Source organism: Plecotus auritus, assembly GCF_963455305.1.
Source record: "Plecotus auritus genome assembly, chromosome: 6".
NCBI lineage: Eukaryota > Metazoa > Chordata > Mammalia > Chiroptera > Vespertilionidae > Plecotus > Plecotus auritus.
This window is the reverse complement of record NC_137773.1, coordinates 5436005-5448479: the sequence shown is the minus strand read 5'-3', so window position 1 is coordinate 5448479 and position 12475 is coordinate 5436005. Positions and strand designations below refer to the sequence as shown.

At 57.3% G+C, this 12475-nt stretch overlaps 1 protein-coding gene across 1 annotated transcript in view; it reads left to right on the top strand.

Moving 5' to 3' along the window:
• Positions 1-12475, top strand: part of ERGIC1 (endoplasmic reticulum-golgi intermediate compartment 1) — an 85527-nt gene that overhangs the window by 68343 nt on the left and 4709 nt on the right. The window contains exons 8-9 of the mRNA XM_080676861.1: positions 1720-1820; positions 4393-4515. Coding sequence (XP_080532987.1) covers positions 1720-1820; positions 4393-4515 — 224 coding nt within the window. The remainder of the gene's footprint in view (positions 1-1719; positions 1821-4392; positions 4516-12475) is intronic.

The following is a 12475-nucleotide window of genomic DNA, read 5'->3' as shown; positions in this document are numbered from 1 at the left end:
TGTATTCCAAGTGTGGGCTCCTGGTTTAAAGTGCAGACAGGTTCTGAGCCGCACTCTAGGCCAGCCATGGGCAAACTACGGCCCGCGGGCCGGATCCGGCCCGTTCGGCTGTTCTATCCAGCCCGCTGAGCCGAAAGAGCGGAGGGTTCTCTTGCTCTCCCCTCCGCTCCTTTACTTTGAATTTATATTAGTTCACACAAACACTCCATCCATGCTTTTGTTCCGGCCCTCCGGTCCAGTTTAAGAACCCATTGTGGCCCTCGAGTCAAAAAGTTTGCCCACCCCTGCTCTAGGCCCACTGAGCAGGAATCTTTGGCGGGGGTGGGGGGGGGTGGGGGAGGCAAGGCAGATGTCTGCCTTTTCTGGGTGACTCCAGTGCTTTGCTACCTGAGGACCACTCGGGGTTCAGCCAAGGACTCTTGGGGTCGTCATGCGCTTAGCCCTGAGGCTGCAGAGTTCTCCCCAGATTTGCAGAGGCGTCAGGTCTGAAGACAGTCCAGGCAGCGCTGTCCCTTCCTTCCTTCTTTCCTTCCTGAGACTTGGCGTTAGCAGGAAAAGGCCGTGCACACCATCTGCACCCCCCCACACCCCACCTCGTACAGAAGATGAGTGCAAGGCTCAGGGCTGACTCAGCCAGGAGACCAGGGTTAGAACCCGCGGGTCTGCACTTCTGTGTTGTTCCGGCTCCAGGGGCCCTGACTGGAGGTTCCAGAAGGCAGTAATGGACGGGTCCCTGAGCTGCTTCCCTCAGCATCCCAGAAGGCCCAAGGAAGTTCATGCCTTCCCTGGGTGCTACTTGGCAGCTTCGGGCCAGCGCTCTGCGGCTCCTGTTGGATTCCGGTTACCTCATGCTTATCAGAAGCTGATTCATCTGCTCTCCCATTCATGCCTCTGACCAGTCATCCCTCCATCCGTTCATTCATTCAGTAAGCATTTGCCTCTGTCCGCTCCGTACCAGGCCCTGCGCCGGGTTCTGGGGACGCAGAGATGAGTCAAGCTGGTCTCTGGCCCCTGCGGCCTCCCCATCCAGGGGGTGGAGGTGACAGTTACCGTGAATTCTGTGACAGGGCCTGGTGGAGGGAGCATGGATCTCCCATTCACTGAAAATGGGGAAAGAAATTTAATTCTTCATAGATGACGTTTTTCTAGTGTGTGGGCTCTTTCTTTTTAAAACCTCAACCCGGTTTGTGTCAAAAGTAACAATATTCAAACAGGACCAGAGGGTGCAACAGGGAAATGCGATCTTTATCACATCCTGCCTCCTTCCCCGGAGGCGAAGGCTGCTAATCGTTCTTTGGGTATCTTTCCAGAAAATGCTTCTGTGTGTTTTTGCATGTGGAGAGCGTGGGCCTTCCCCGCCCCCCATGCACGGAAACACGTTATTCGCCCGGTTACGTAACGTGGTTCTTTTTACGTAACAGTTCCTCTTGGCAAATGGCCTGGCCCAGCACCCACCCCATAGGCTGCCCTGGCAATGGGCATTGCGTTGTTCCCTGGATTTTAATATTAAATACAGGAGTAACCATCCCGACAGGTGGAGTCTTCCAGTTCCTGGTGTCAGAGGGAGAAGAGGAAGCGGGGTCACCCGTTCGGGGATGAAAATGTGGAGGCTGAGCCCCGACCCAACCCCCCAGTCACCAGCGATGCCAGCCACGCTGGTGGAAGGTTGAAATGACCTAGAGCTGCCACCAGCTTCATTCTGCTGTGTCCTTCCCGCAGCCCTCGCCTCCCACGACTACATCTTGAAGATCGTGCCCACAGTTTACGAAGACAAGAGTGGCAAGCAGCGGTACTCTTACCAGTACACAGTGGCCAACAAGGTACGGGCGGCGGGGCCTGGCGGCGTGCAACAGCGCCCTCTGCTGCCGAGAGCAGAGGCTACACGTGTCGGGGGACAATTTGAGAAAGAGCAGGCAGGCGGCCTCCCACCAAGGTCCAGGCATTACAGCCGGCTCCACAGCCCTGCACCTGGCCCCTGATTGGTCAGCACATGACAGACGCTTTGGCTCTTGAATCACCCCGATGGCCTGTTAACATTCCAGGTTAACAGGAATGTCCCAGGACCCCAACACTCAAAGTCCCAGAGAAGCAGGCAGGCCTCGGGGAGGCAGGGCGTGGTCAGAGCCAGCGGGATGGGGTGACCAACAGTGGTTTCCAGCCGAGGGCCGAGGGCTGCCCGGGAGAGGACCCTGCCTGCCAGTGGGCCATGAATGCCTGAAGCTCATTGGTTGAGGTCCCCCCACGAGACCCCTTTACCACCAGGACTCTCCTTTTTCATCTGGTCCAGGGCTGCCCAAACCCCTTGTGAGTGGTAAGTGTTTCGCTCAATTAGTAATAATAATAGCGTAGTCGCTCTCATTTATTGAGCACCTATAATGGGTTGGACACGATGCTAAGCTCTCTACCGCCACCATCTTTTTCAGTCATCATGACAGCTCTGACATCGGGACGATTATTGTCCCCATTTCACAGATTTGGCCACTGAGACACAGAAAGGTAGTCCAGCTACAAAGTAGCCACGTGGGGTTTAGAACCGGCTTCTCCTCGGGCTCCAGAGCCTGGCCTCCTGGTCCCATCGCCGTTCCTTCTGGACAAGGGGCAAGAGTCTGCGGGGCCGGGCATTCCTCCATCTGTGGGTGACCTGAGGTCTCTCTGCTCTGACCCGCCCGTGCTGATGTTTCTTCCGTTGTCTGCTTCTTGGAGGGCGTGCCATTGTCACCCTCAGGGGCTGACAGCTGGGTGAACGTGGGGGAGTCTGAGCAGAAGTCGTGAGCCGTGGTGGAGACAGCCGGTCCCGACCCGGCTCAGTCCCTAAGCCACATCACCACCTGGTGCCTCAGTTTACTCATTTGTAAGATGAGCCCCCCCCCCCCATCAGACCACTGTCAAATGAGGCGATGCCTTTAACGCCAGGCATTGGATAAGGCTTTGGACACATGCTGCTGTTTTTTCATTATTTCTCTCTGACCCTCAGCCCCAGGCTATGACCCAGACAGTCACCCTGCCCCGTCCGCTCCCCTGGAGAAAGCTGATCTTGTTTTGCCCAAGGCTCCTTCCCCTGAGGGGTTGGCCAGGGCCCAGCGCCCGGAACAGCTTGCTCAGCTCCCTCTGTGGCCTTGGCCCCAGCTTGCCCCAGAGCGAGTAGGGCTGTGCCAATCGGGGATGGTGAACAGAGAGGTGGGGCTCGGGCTCATCCCCAGGAGAAGCCTCAGATCCGGCCCAGCGTTTGGGGTTGGGGGTGCCCTGGGGGTCCAGCTTGGTCTCCAGATGTTGGAGATGACTGAGGGGAGCCCAGAGGTTTTCGGCCTCCCAAGGCACCCAGACCAGAGAGGGCCCACGGCCCACTCAGGCCCTTAGCATCCTTTCGGCCCCAGCGGTGCCTTCCTGGGAGGCAGGTTGTGGGCCGAGCCCCCTGGCTTTCCAGTCCGTGTGTTCCTTCTTCCCACGTGGTCTCAGACGCACCCCTCTGTGTCACACACACACACTCCTCAGGATGTCACGTGTGGCATGGAATGTGCCCTCCTCACTGAGCCTTCCGACGCCCTGGGGAGACTTGGTCACTTGTCCCGTGGCCCCTGCAGGACTCCGTGTCCCTCGGTCACAGCGTGCGTGGTGTCGCAGTATTGCACATTTTTTTTAAAATATATTTCTTTATTTCAGAGAGGAAGGGAGAGGGAGAGAGAGATAGAAACATCAATGATGAGAGAGAATCACGGATTGGCTGCCTCCTGCACGCTCCCCACTGGGGATGGAGCCCGCAACCCAGGCATGTGCCCTTGGCCGGAATCGAACCTGGGACCCTTCAGTCCGCAGGCCGATGCTCTATCCACTGAGCCAAACTGGCCAGGGCTGCACATATTGTTACATCTGCCTTCCCCAGACAGTGACACCCCTGGGGATGGGGCAGGGCTCGCTCCCTTGGGGTCCCCAGCCGCCAGCATGGCGCCTGCAAACAAGAGAGGCGCTTAGGAACTTGCTGAATGAATGAATGGATTTTGCATGGCCCAGGAAGCGGGAGAGAGGCCTTTATTCAGAATGAGCCCAAATCACACTTACCCTTTTTTCTTTCTGCTCTCAGATTCTTACTTTTATTCTGGCACTGCTTCTGGGATCAAAATATGGACAGTTTCCAGGCAGCCAAGGTCAAAATGCCCCCGGCAGCGATGCCCGTCCAGACCAACGCTGACGGCAAAGGCTCTGGGGCAGGGGTGTGAGAGGAGGGGCCGGTGCATCTGGCTCCCAGGGAGAGAGAGGGAGGAAGGCCCATTCTCGTGGGTGGCAGGGGGAACCCCTGTCATCCACCCCCACCCACTGTGAGATGTGGTTTGTGTGCCTGAATCTCATGCCCTCCGCACCTCCCCCCCTCACCCCCCGTCTCTTCTCCCACCCCAGGAGTACGTCGCCTACAGCCACACGGGCCGCATCATCCCTGCCATCTGGTTCCGCTACGACCTCAGCCCCATCACGGTCAAGTACACAGAGAGACGGCAGCCCCTGTACAGGTTCATCACCACGGTGAGTGGGCGGGGCGCCTGCCGTGGGGGGTCCTGCTCCTGGCGCCTCCACTGGTTCTTACGGAAGTGGCACAGCCCCCAGGACCGGGTGCGCGGGCTGTACAACAGGAGGCTTTGATCCCTGCCACGTTCAGAACTGTCATCAGAATCACATCAGTATCGTTGGTGGTTCATCAAGAAAATGTTTTCCAGCGGGGAATGCCACGCATCTCATTTCTTACGCAGATCTGTATGCGGCTCCATTCGATGTTCCTGGTTTCCTCCAGTTTTTCACTTTTATGGGTATTAGTGCTGGCAGGGTAATTTCTCCTTTGCTGGGTAAAGTTGGCAGTGAAGACTTAGGTAACTCGCTTTCCTTCCTGTGGCTGTTTTCCAACCAGAGCTGCTGATAGCATAGGGTTTTTCTTTCGTTCCTTCCTGCCTGTCCCTTTTTTTTTTTTTTTTTTTTTCCTTCTTTGCCATTGTCTCTGCCAGTGGAGACAGCTTCAAGGTGATGTCATTCTTCTTGGAGCCTCATTACCGAGTGTACGGTTTCCTGGGCTCTCATTCACAATGTCCTTGGGGGACGGCAGCAGGGTCACGGTGCCCTGCTTCAGCCAAGAGGCCTGGAGGTGTTTGGTGTCAGCCAGAGGCGGCTGAAGTGAAGCGATGGGTGATTACCCCTACCTCCCAGACTGGGAAACTGAGGCCTGAAGGCCCTTATGCGCTTCTGCAACTCTTCACACTTGGAATAAGGAGTCAGGGTCGGGGGTCCAGTCCTGGCACTTGCATTTCTGGCTCTGACTCAGCTACAGAAGAGACAGGACCCCACAGCGAGCTGGATTGAGGGGGGTCGTTAGGCCTCGGGCGTGGCTGGATCCAGGCATAAACATGGTCCACAATAGGCCTTCCTTCAACCCCTGTTCCTCGGCACCGGCTTCGTTTTCAAACAGAATTTACCAGTAGGAAGTGCCTCTTTCTCAGTAACTCCACCCCCGTCCTGGGTAGGATAGTGCTGTCATTGGCCTGGCTCAGGGCCCATGCCATCCTTGGGGCCTGGACAAGGATGAATGGAGTCTCCAGTTGGCCAGCCCCACTCAGACCCCAGGGACAAAGACTGCAAGGAGTGGGTGCCAGGAGGCAAAAAGGCCTCCGTTTCCTAACCTACGGAATAGGAATAACAACCCCCACTCCCCCAGGGCCGCGTGGGACTCAAGCTCTTCGCGGGTCTAGAAAGCCACGTGGATGAGAGGCTGTCAGACATCTGGTTTCTCTGAGCCTCAGAACAGCCCGTTCTGTTCCCTGACTCCATAAGAAACTTGAACTTCTAGTCAACGAAGGGCATTTGCCATACTTAAAACACCAGACCCAGACAGGGAAAGGTATTTGCCGCACATCCAATGAAGGAATGTGCTTAAGAATTTACATGTAAAGAACCCCCACAGAGCAGTAAGAAAAAAGTGATCAGAAGGAAAATGGGTGAGGACTGGCATTCACAGAGGAGACCGCACTGGCAGTGGGGAGAGGCAGCAAGTCCAGTTCGGTCCTGTCAGACTGGCAGATGGGAAAGGTGGGCTGCCGTGGAGATGGGGAGGCTGTGCAGTGAGCGGGGGAGACCTGCGTGCTCTCCCCGGTACACGGGCCACGGGCCACGGGCCACCCACTTGGGAGGGAGACGCGCAAACCCTTTGACCCGAAAGTCGGGATGTGTGAACAAGTGATTCTACCCGAGGCCCCGTGGAGCGGCCCCTCCGGGGGGAGGTCTTGGCTCTGATTCAGAATAAGATGTAAACGAGGGTACCAGGAGGTGCCTCTGCAGGTGTGGTCTGCGGCCCTGACAGTGGCAGGGAAACCCCGTGCCCACACCTGGCTGTAGGGCCGAGAAGGATCTTCATCCCCCTTCCTGTTTGCGCCTGTGATGCCAGACCGCTGAGGCTCTGAGGGCTGCAGCCCCTGGCAAGTGGCTGAGCAGTGAAGCCGCTGCGTTTATTCGCTGAGCATGTGCTAGAATTTTCCACGTGCCGGACAACCAGGTGGATGAATGAGACATCATCTCGGCCCTCGAGCTGCTCCCCGGCTGGTGGGCACCAGGCGCGGTGGGGACAGAGGTGGGCACAGGCCCCCTGGGTGGGAAGGTGCTGAGAAGGAAAGCCGGGGGTGCGTCTGAAAGGGTGAGGAGATGCGTTCTCGGCTGAGTGAAGGAGAGAGGCTTTCAGCAGAGTACCTGCACAGTGCCCCACACAGCCCGTCCTGCGGGGGCCAGGTGGCCTCCTTCCATGGGGGGGGGGGTTGCGTCCCAAGAGGGCGCAGGGGAGGAGCCTGTCCTTCATTACCCAGAGGCCCCCCGCCTCCAGGACTCTGGCCACCAGCCCCTCCTCCACCCCCACGTGAGCCGTGCTGCAGGGAACCTCCTGACATCATTAGGCTGGTCATTTTTTGCTGAAGGCCCCATGACACCATCCTGGTTGCCATGGCAACCAGGGTCTGGCTTGAGCCAGCTGGCTGTCCCTGACAGATGGCGTCATTGTGCAGCTCCAGTCGCTCTTGTCACGGGACAGGGACAGCAGATGGGGGGATGACGTTCACTGGCAGACACACGGCACAAAGACCCCGGCAGCCCTCGTGGGCAGGGCGGGGCGGGCACCTGCTGTGACTTCTCTTTCTCTCTTTTTAAAAACCAAACACTTGTGTGTAAAGCCCCGGACTCCAAGTGGGGGCCTCTGCAAATAGCTCCTCAGAGAGGCTGCTGAAGAGGGGCGTAGGCCAGGATGTCGTCATGTGGCGGCTGCAGAGGCAGCTGTGGGTGGGCTGGAATGAGGGGTGGGTCCAGCCGGTGGGGGGCGGGTGAGGGGGGTCTGAGGGTGTGGAGGGGAGGGGCGAGGGGGCCTCCCCAGTGCAATTCTAAGGATCGAGTTCCTGGCTTATTTGGAGTTGCCCCTCCAGGATCTCGTGGTCAGGAAAGGACCCGCTCTTCCTGAGCCTGGACCCAGGAGGGTTCCTCCTCCTGCATGTCCACCGGGCTGCCCCGCGCTCCCCTCTCCGGCCACCCAGGCCACCTTGCTCAGATTTCTGCTTTGTGCTCTTCCAGAAAATTCCACTAAGGGAATAAACAGATGGTGTTCAACAGCGTGCAAGTGTGAAGTGCCCCCTCCTGCCCACCCACGCACATTTGTCCCCTGCCACTTGCCGAAGCCCCTTTCCGAGATGGCCTTCAAGTGGGTGGCGGTGACAGATTGGATGGCTTCAGGTGTCGCGTTGCTTTCCTCGTGTGTTTTTTTCTATTTGGGGGCAACAGCCAGAAGTCACAAAGTGGGCCGGTATGGCCGTGAGTGTTCGCCCACCGGAAAGTCCGGCTGGTCCTGCCAGGCTCCCGATGGGCAGCAGGCGTAGCTGAATTAGACGTGATCCCTGCCCACCATCTAGCATAGGGTCTGGCTGGCACAGAGGAGCTCAGATACAATGGGACAGCCGCTTGAAGAAGTGATCACATAGCTACGCTTATTATAATCGGTGTGCGCCGGGTAATTTTATAGTTACCTCTTTTAACCCTCCCCGGGGCCCTCCGAGGTAGATGATGTCATTCCTATTTTATTTTATTTTTTATTTTTATTTTTTTAAATATATTTTATTGATATTTTACAGAGAGGAAGGGAGAGGGATAGAGAGTTAGAAACATCGATGAGAAACATCGATCAGCTGCCTCCTACACACGCCCCACCGGGGATGTGCCCGCAACCATGGTACATGCCCTTGACCGGAATCGAACCTGGGACCCCTGAGTCCGCAGGCCGATGCTCTATCCACTGAGCCAAACCGGTTTCGGCTCATTCCTATTTTATATATGAGGCCCAGAAACCTGTCCAAGGTTACACAGCCAGGAAATGACAAGGCTGGAACTTGACCCCAAATCCCACCTCCGTCTTTTAAAACAATGGCTCTCAAGGATGTTCCAGCAACAGAGACCCATGAGGCCATGGAGCCCCGGGTAGGACACCAGGATCCTATGATGCAGTGACTTCTGTCCTGGGAAATCAGGGAAAAATACAGCAGGAAGCACGTCTGATAAAAATCACAGCCACGTGCATGCAAACCATAAAGAACACTAACTACCCAAATGTGTGGTTTGCACGTTTTCTTGTCCTTATCTGATTACTTTTCGCTCATCGCTCATCGGTGTGGGCACCTGAAGGGATCTGCCCTAGACCAAAGGCGTCAGGTGCCGGGGTGTGGGCAGGTGGGAAAAGGGACAGTGAGGAGACAAGCCTGGGGCGGTGTTACCTGCTGAGATTGTGAGGGACGGAAAGACCAGCTTTGTGGCTGGACTGGCACAGCAGCCTGTGCAGAGCCTCGATTCTCTCCTTCTCCCACGTCCCTCCGTGTGCCTCCCTTCCCGGGACCGTGCGCTCCAGGGCAGGCCTGCGTCTTGGCATCTCTGGTCTCCAGGTCTTCCATGGCGCAGGCGGGTGATACCATGTCAGACGGAGGGAGGGGTGTCTGCCTTGGTCCACCCCCAAGGCAGTTTCTAAGGAGCAGAACAAACCCGAAGTAGCAGCTCAGTTACTCAGTTGGCCTGGAAATGTGCAAACAACTTCAGTCCAGATCCTTCCAGACGGCTGAGGGGAGCTAGGTCTTCAGGAGGCTGCGTGCCTGGGGCAGGTGGCCCCAGCCGGCCTGCACGGATGCCTCTGTTGGGACGGGAGCTTTGCTCAGGCAGCTTCTGAGCCGGAAGGAACATTAGAATGGGGTGGGCTCCCTTTGGGACACTACGCTTATTTTCACAGCCTCACCGCTTCTTGCTTCATAAACGTGTCTGAGGGGGACCCCTTCCTTCAGGACATTTGACAACAGAATTGGGAGAAAACAAAAGATAAAGAAACCACCTGAGCATGAAGACAGGGACCGAGGGGAGCTGCGGGGGGGGGGGGGGGGGGGGGTCACTGGAAAAAGTGGGCCCTTTGCAGCCAGCCTTCCAGACCCAGCACCTTGTTGCCCTACGTGGCGGCTGTGTGACCTTGGATAAGTCAGTCCCTCTCTGCGCCTCTGTTTCCCCATCCGTGGAATGGGCACCACCCATTTCCCCCAGCACTTTCAAGGACTGAATGAGAAGGCAGAAGAAAGTGCCATCTCAGACCTAGCACATAGTAGGTGCTCAAGTAAGGTGGCTTTTTCCTGAGGGGGAGGCCGGTATTTTGCAGCGGCAACCATTGTAAAAATGGCAAGGGGAGGATTCCTGCCCGCCCCCCGGGCTCCTGCACTAGAGGGTGGGCATGGGCCCTCTGACACCCCTAGGTGGGGGCACCACCCCCACTCCTCCTCCACCCCCTGCTCCTTCCCAGGGCCCAGTCATCGGCTTCCCTTGAGACACCCCCCACCTCCGCCTCGCCAGCTCCGGCTCCGTGTTCTCATCCTCGGCTCCAGCCTGTCTGCCGCCGCCAGCTCTGATGGCACCGGATTCATTATTTATTTCCTCCTCCTGTGCTTTTCCACAAGCTTTTCGCGCCGTGCTGACTGGGCCGGGGAAGGGAATGGATGGCTCCCGGCACTTAGGGCAGCGGGCAGCCAGACAGGGGGTCCGCTCAGTCCTCACGGTGGGCCCCATTTTACAGATGGGAGAAACTGAGGCTCAGAGGGGCAAACTGGTTTCCCCGGCCAGAGCCACAGAGCTGGGATCCGACCCTAGGAATGTGTCCTCCGGAGCCCACCATCGCCCCCGCCCCACGTGGCATGTCTGTCATACTGGTTCGATGCACGCTACAGAGAAGTAAATGGGGGGGGAGGGGGTGCGTGCCCACGGACGGGGGAGGGTGGGTGCTGGTGGGACAACGGAGGGATTCAGCCCCAGCCAGTGCAGTTGGAACATGTCCTTTCCATAGTATAAGGAATTAAGAGCCGTAATTAAAACGAAAGGGAAACACAGCGCGCGCACACACACCCCTTCTTTTCAAGGTAGACAGGCTGACTTCATTCTGGCCAGAGGAGGCCGGGAAGCTGGCAGGCCGCAGGGAGGAGGCCCCTGCGGGAATAAAGGGGTGTTATTGAGGACTTCTGCCAGAAGCTGAGCGAAGCGCTTGCCTCAGACTCTCTGGGGCCTGGCGATCGAAGGGTCCTTGTTTTTGGGTCTGGAGCTGGGGCTGCTGACCAAGGAGTTTGCAGGTGCTGGCTGTGGCGGCCCTCCCTGACTCAGTGGCCCTGCTTTTCACCCCCGTCCCCTGCGCCACCTACCCCTCCCCCCCCCCCCCCCACACACACACAGAGGTTGTCCCACTGTCCTTGGCCTGGTCAGGAGGTACAAAGCCTGGCAGCAATGAGGGACCAAGGGAACAGGCATTCAAGGCTGGCACGGACACTCAATACCACAGCAGCCCTGACCAGTGAGGAATAGCCTCCTCGTTTGTAAAAGTAGGGAAACTGCCGAAACCGGTTTGGCTCAGTGGATAGCGCGTCGGCCTGTGGACTGGGGGGTCCCGGGTTCGATTCCGGTCAAGGGCATGTACCTTGGTTGCGGGCACATCCCCAGTGGGAGGTGTGCAGGAGGCAGCTGATCGATGTTTCTCTCTCATCGATGTTTCTAGCTCTCTATCCCCCTCCCTTCCTCTCTGTAAAATATCAATTAAAAAAAAAAGTAGGGAAACTGGGGCACGGGGAACTTGGGCGATGCAAGAGCAGGCAGTAGGAGGGGACCCGACCGTCCTGCAGCGCCTCCACCCTGCGAGAGAGTCACCTTTGCCCCCTGGGAACCCTGCTCCGTTTCTGAGCAAGTCAATCATTCGTTTGTTCATTCGTCCATTTACTCTCCCACTCGATCACTGCTTGACCCACTCAGTAAACGTGTACTAAGTACCTACTGCGCGTCAGGTACGTGTGCTGTCTTCCGTCCCTCGGGCTTTTAGGGGATGGGAGTTTAAGCAGTAGGCTTGAGGTGGGCCAAAGAATGGAAGCTCCCCGAGGCCTAGGTGCTTTGCCCCTAACCAACGCTGTTCAGCACAAACACTTCTTGGCGCTTACCTGAGGAAACACCGTGTCTCCGCCTCAGCTCCCCCGTCTGTAGAATGGGTCCTCCAGGCAGCTGGAAGAATCTGCCTGTCTGCCTGTGCTGGCCTGTCTTTCCATGAGTCGACATGTTCCTTTAAAGAGCCAGGTAGAAAACGGAAGTGGAGACCCCGAGGCCTGATCTGGGGGATACGCAACGTTTGATCCATTGTTCTTCTTAGGGAGGTTTAGAAAATCTCAGGTCTAGCGACAAGGTTGGAGCCTTTCGGTCAACCAAAAGGGGATCTTTTACTGAGCACCTACTAAGCGCGAGGAGCTCCAGAGGCATTTCCTGCAGTGCAACAGTTGGCAAGGTAGGGGTGGTCTTCCCATTTTGTAGATGGAAAGACTGAGGCCCAGAAAGGCTCTCCCATGGCCAGAGTAAGTGATAGCCAGCACTCTGCTTCCGGAAGCCACCAGCTCTGTCTGCTGTCACGGTGGGGATGGCCCCAGTGGACTTCCCAGTCCTCACCTCACCCCCACTCTGCCCAGTCCACCTTCACCACGTCCAGCGAGGAGGGTCTCGCCTCCCAGCCTCTGTGCCCATGGAGGCCTGGTTCTCCTCGCTCTTCTGCGTGCAGAGCGACGGGCTGTGGGAACTGAGTGTCGCGACTGTGATTCGCTGTATTTTCACTTGCGGTCACCCTGGGCCTGTCCCCACCGGTCAGGGAGATGCCGTGTCCCCCGCCCCCTGTCGCTTGCCCTTTCTTTTATTTTTCTTAATATATTTTATTGATTTTTTACAGAGAGGAAGGGAGAGCGATAGAGAGTTAGAAACATCGACGAGAGAGAAACATCGATCAGCTGCCTCCTGCACACCTCCCACTGGGGATGTGCCCGCAACCAAGGTACATGCCCTTGACCGGAATCGAACCTGGGACCCTTCAGTCCGCAGGCCGACGCTCTATCCACTGAGCCACACCGGTTAGGGCACCTGCCCTTTCTTCAGTGTC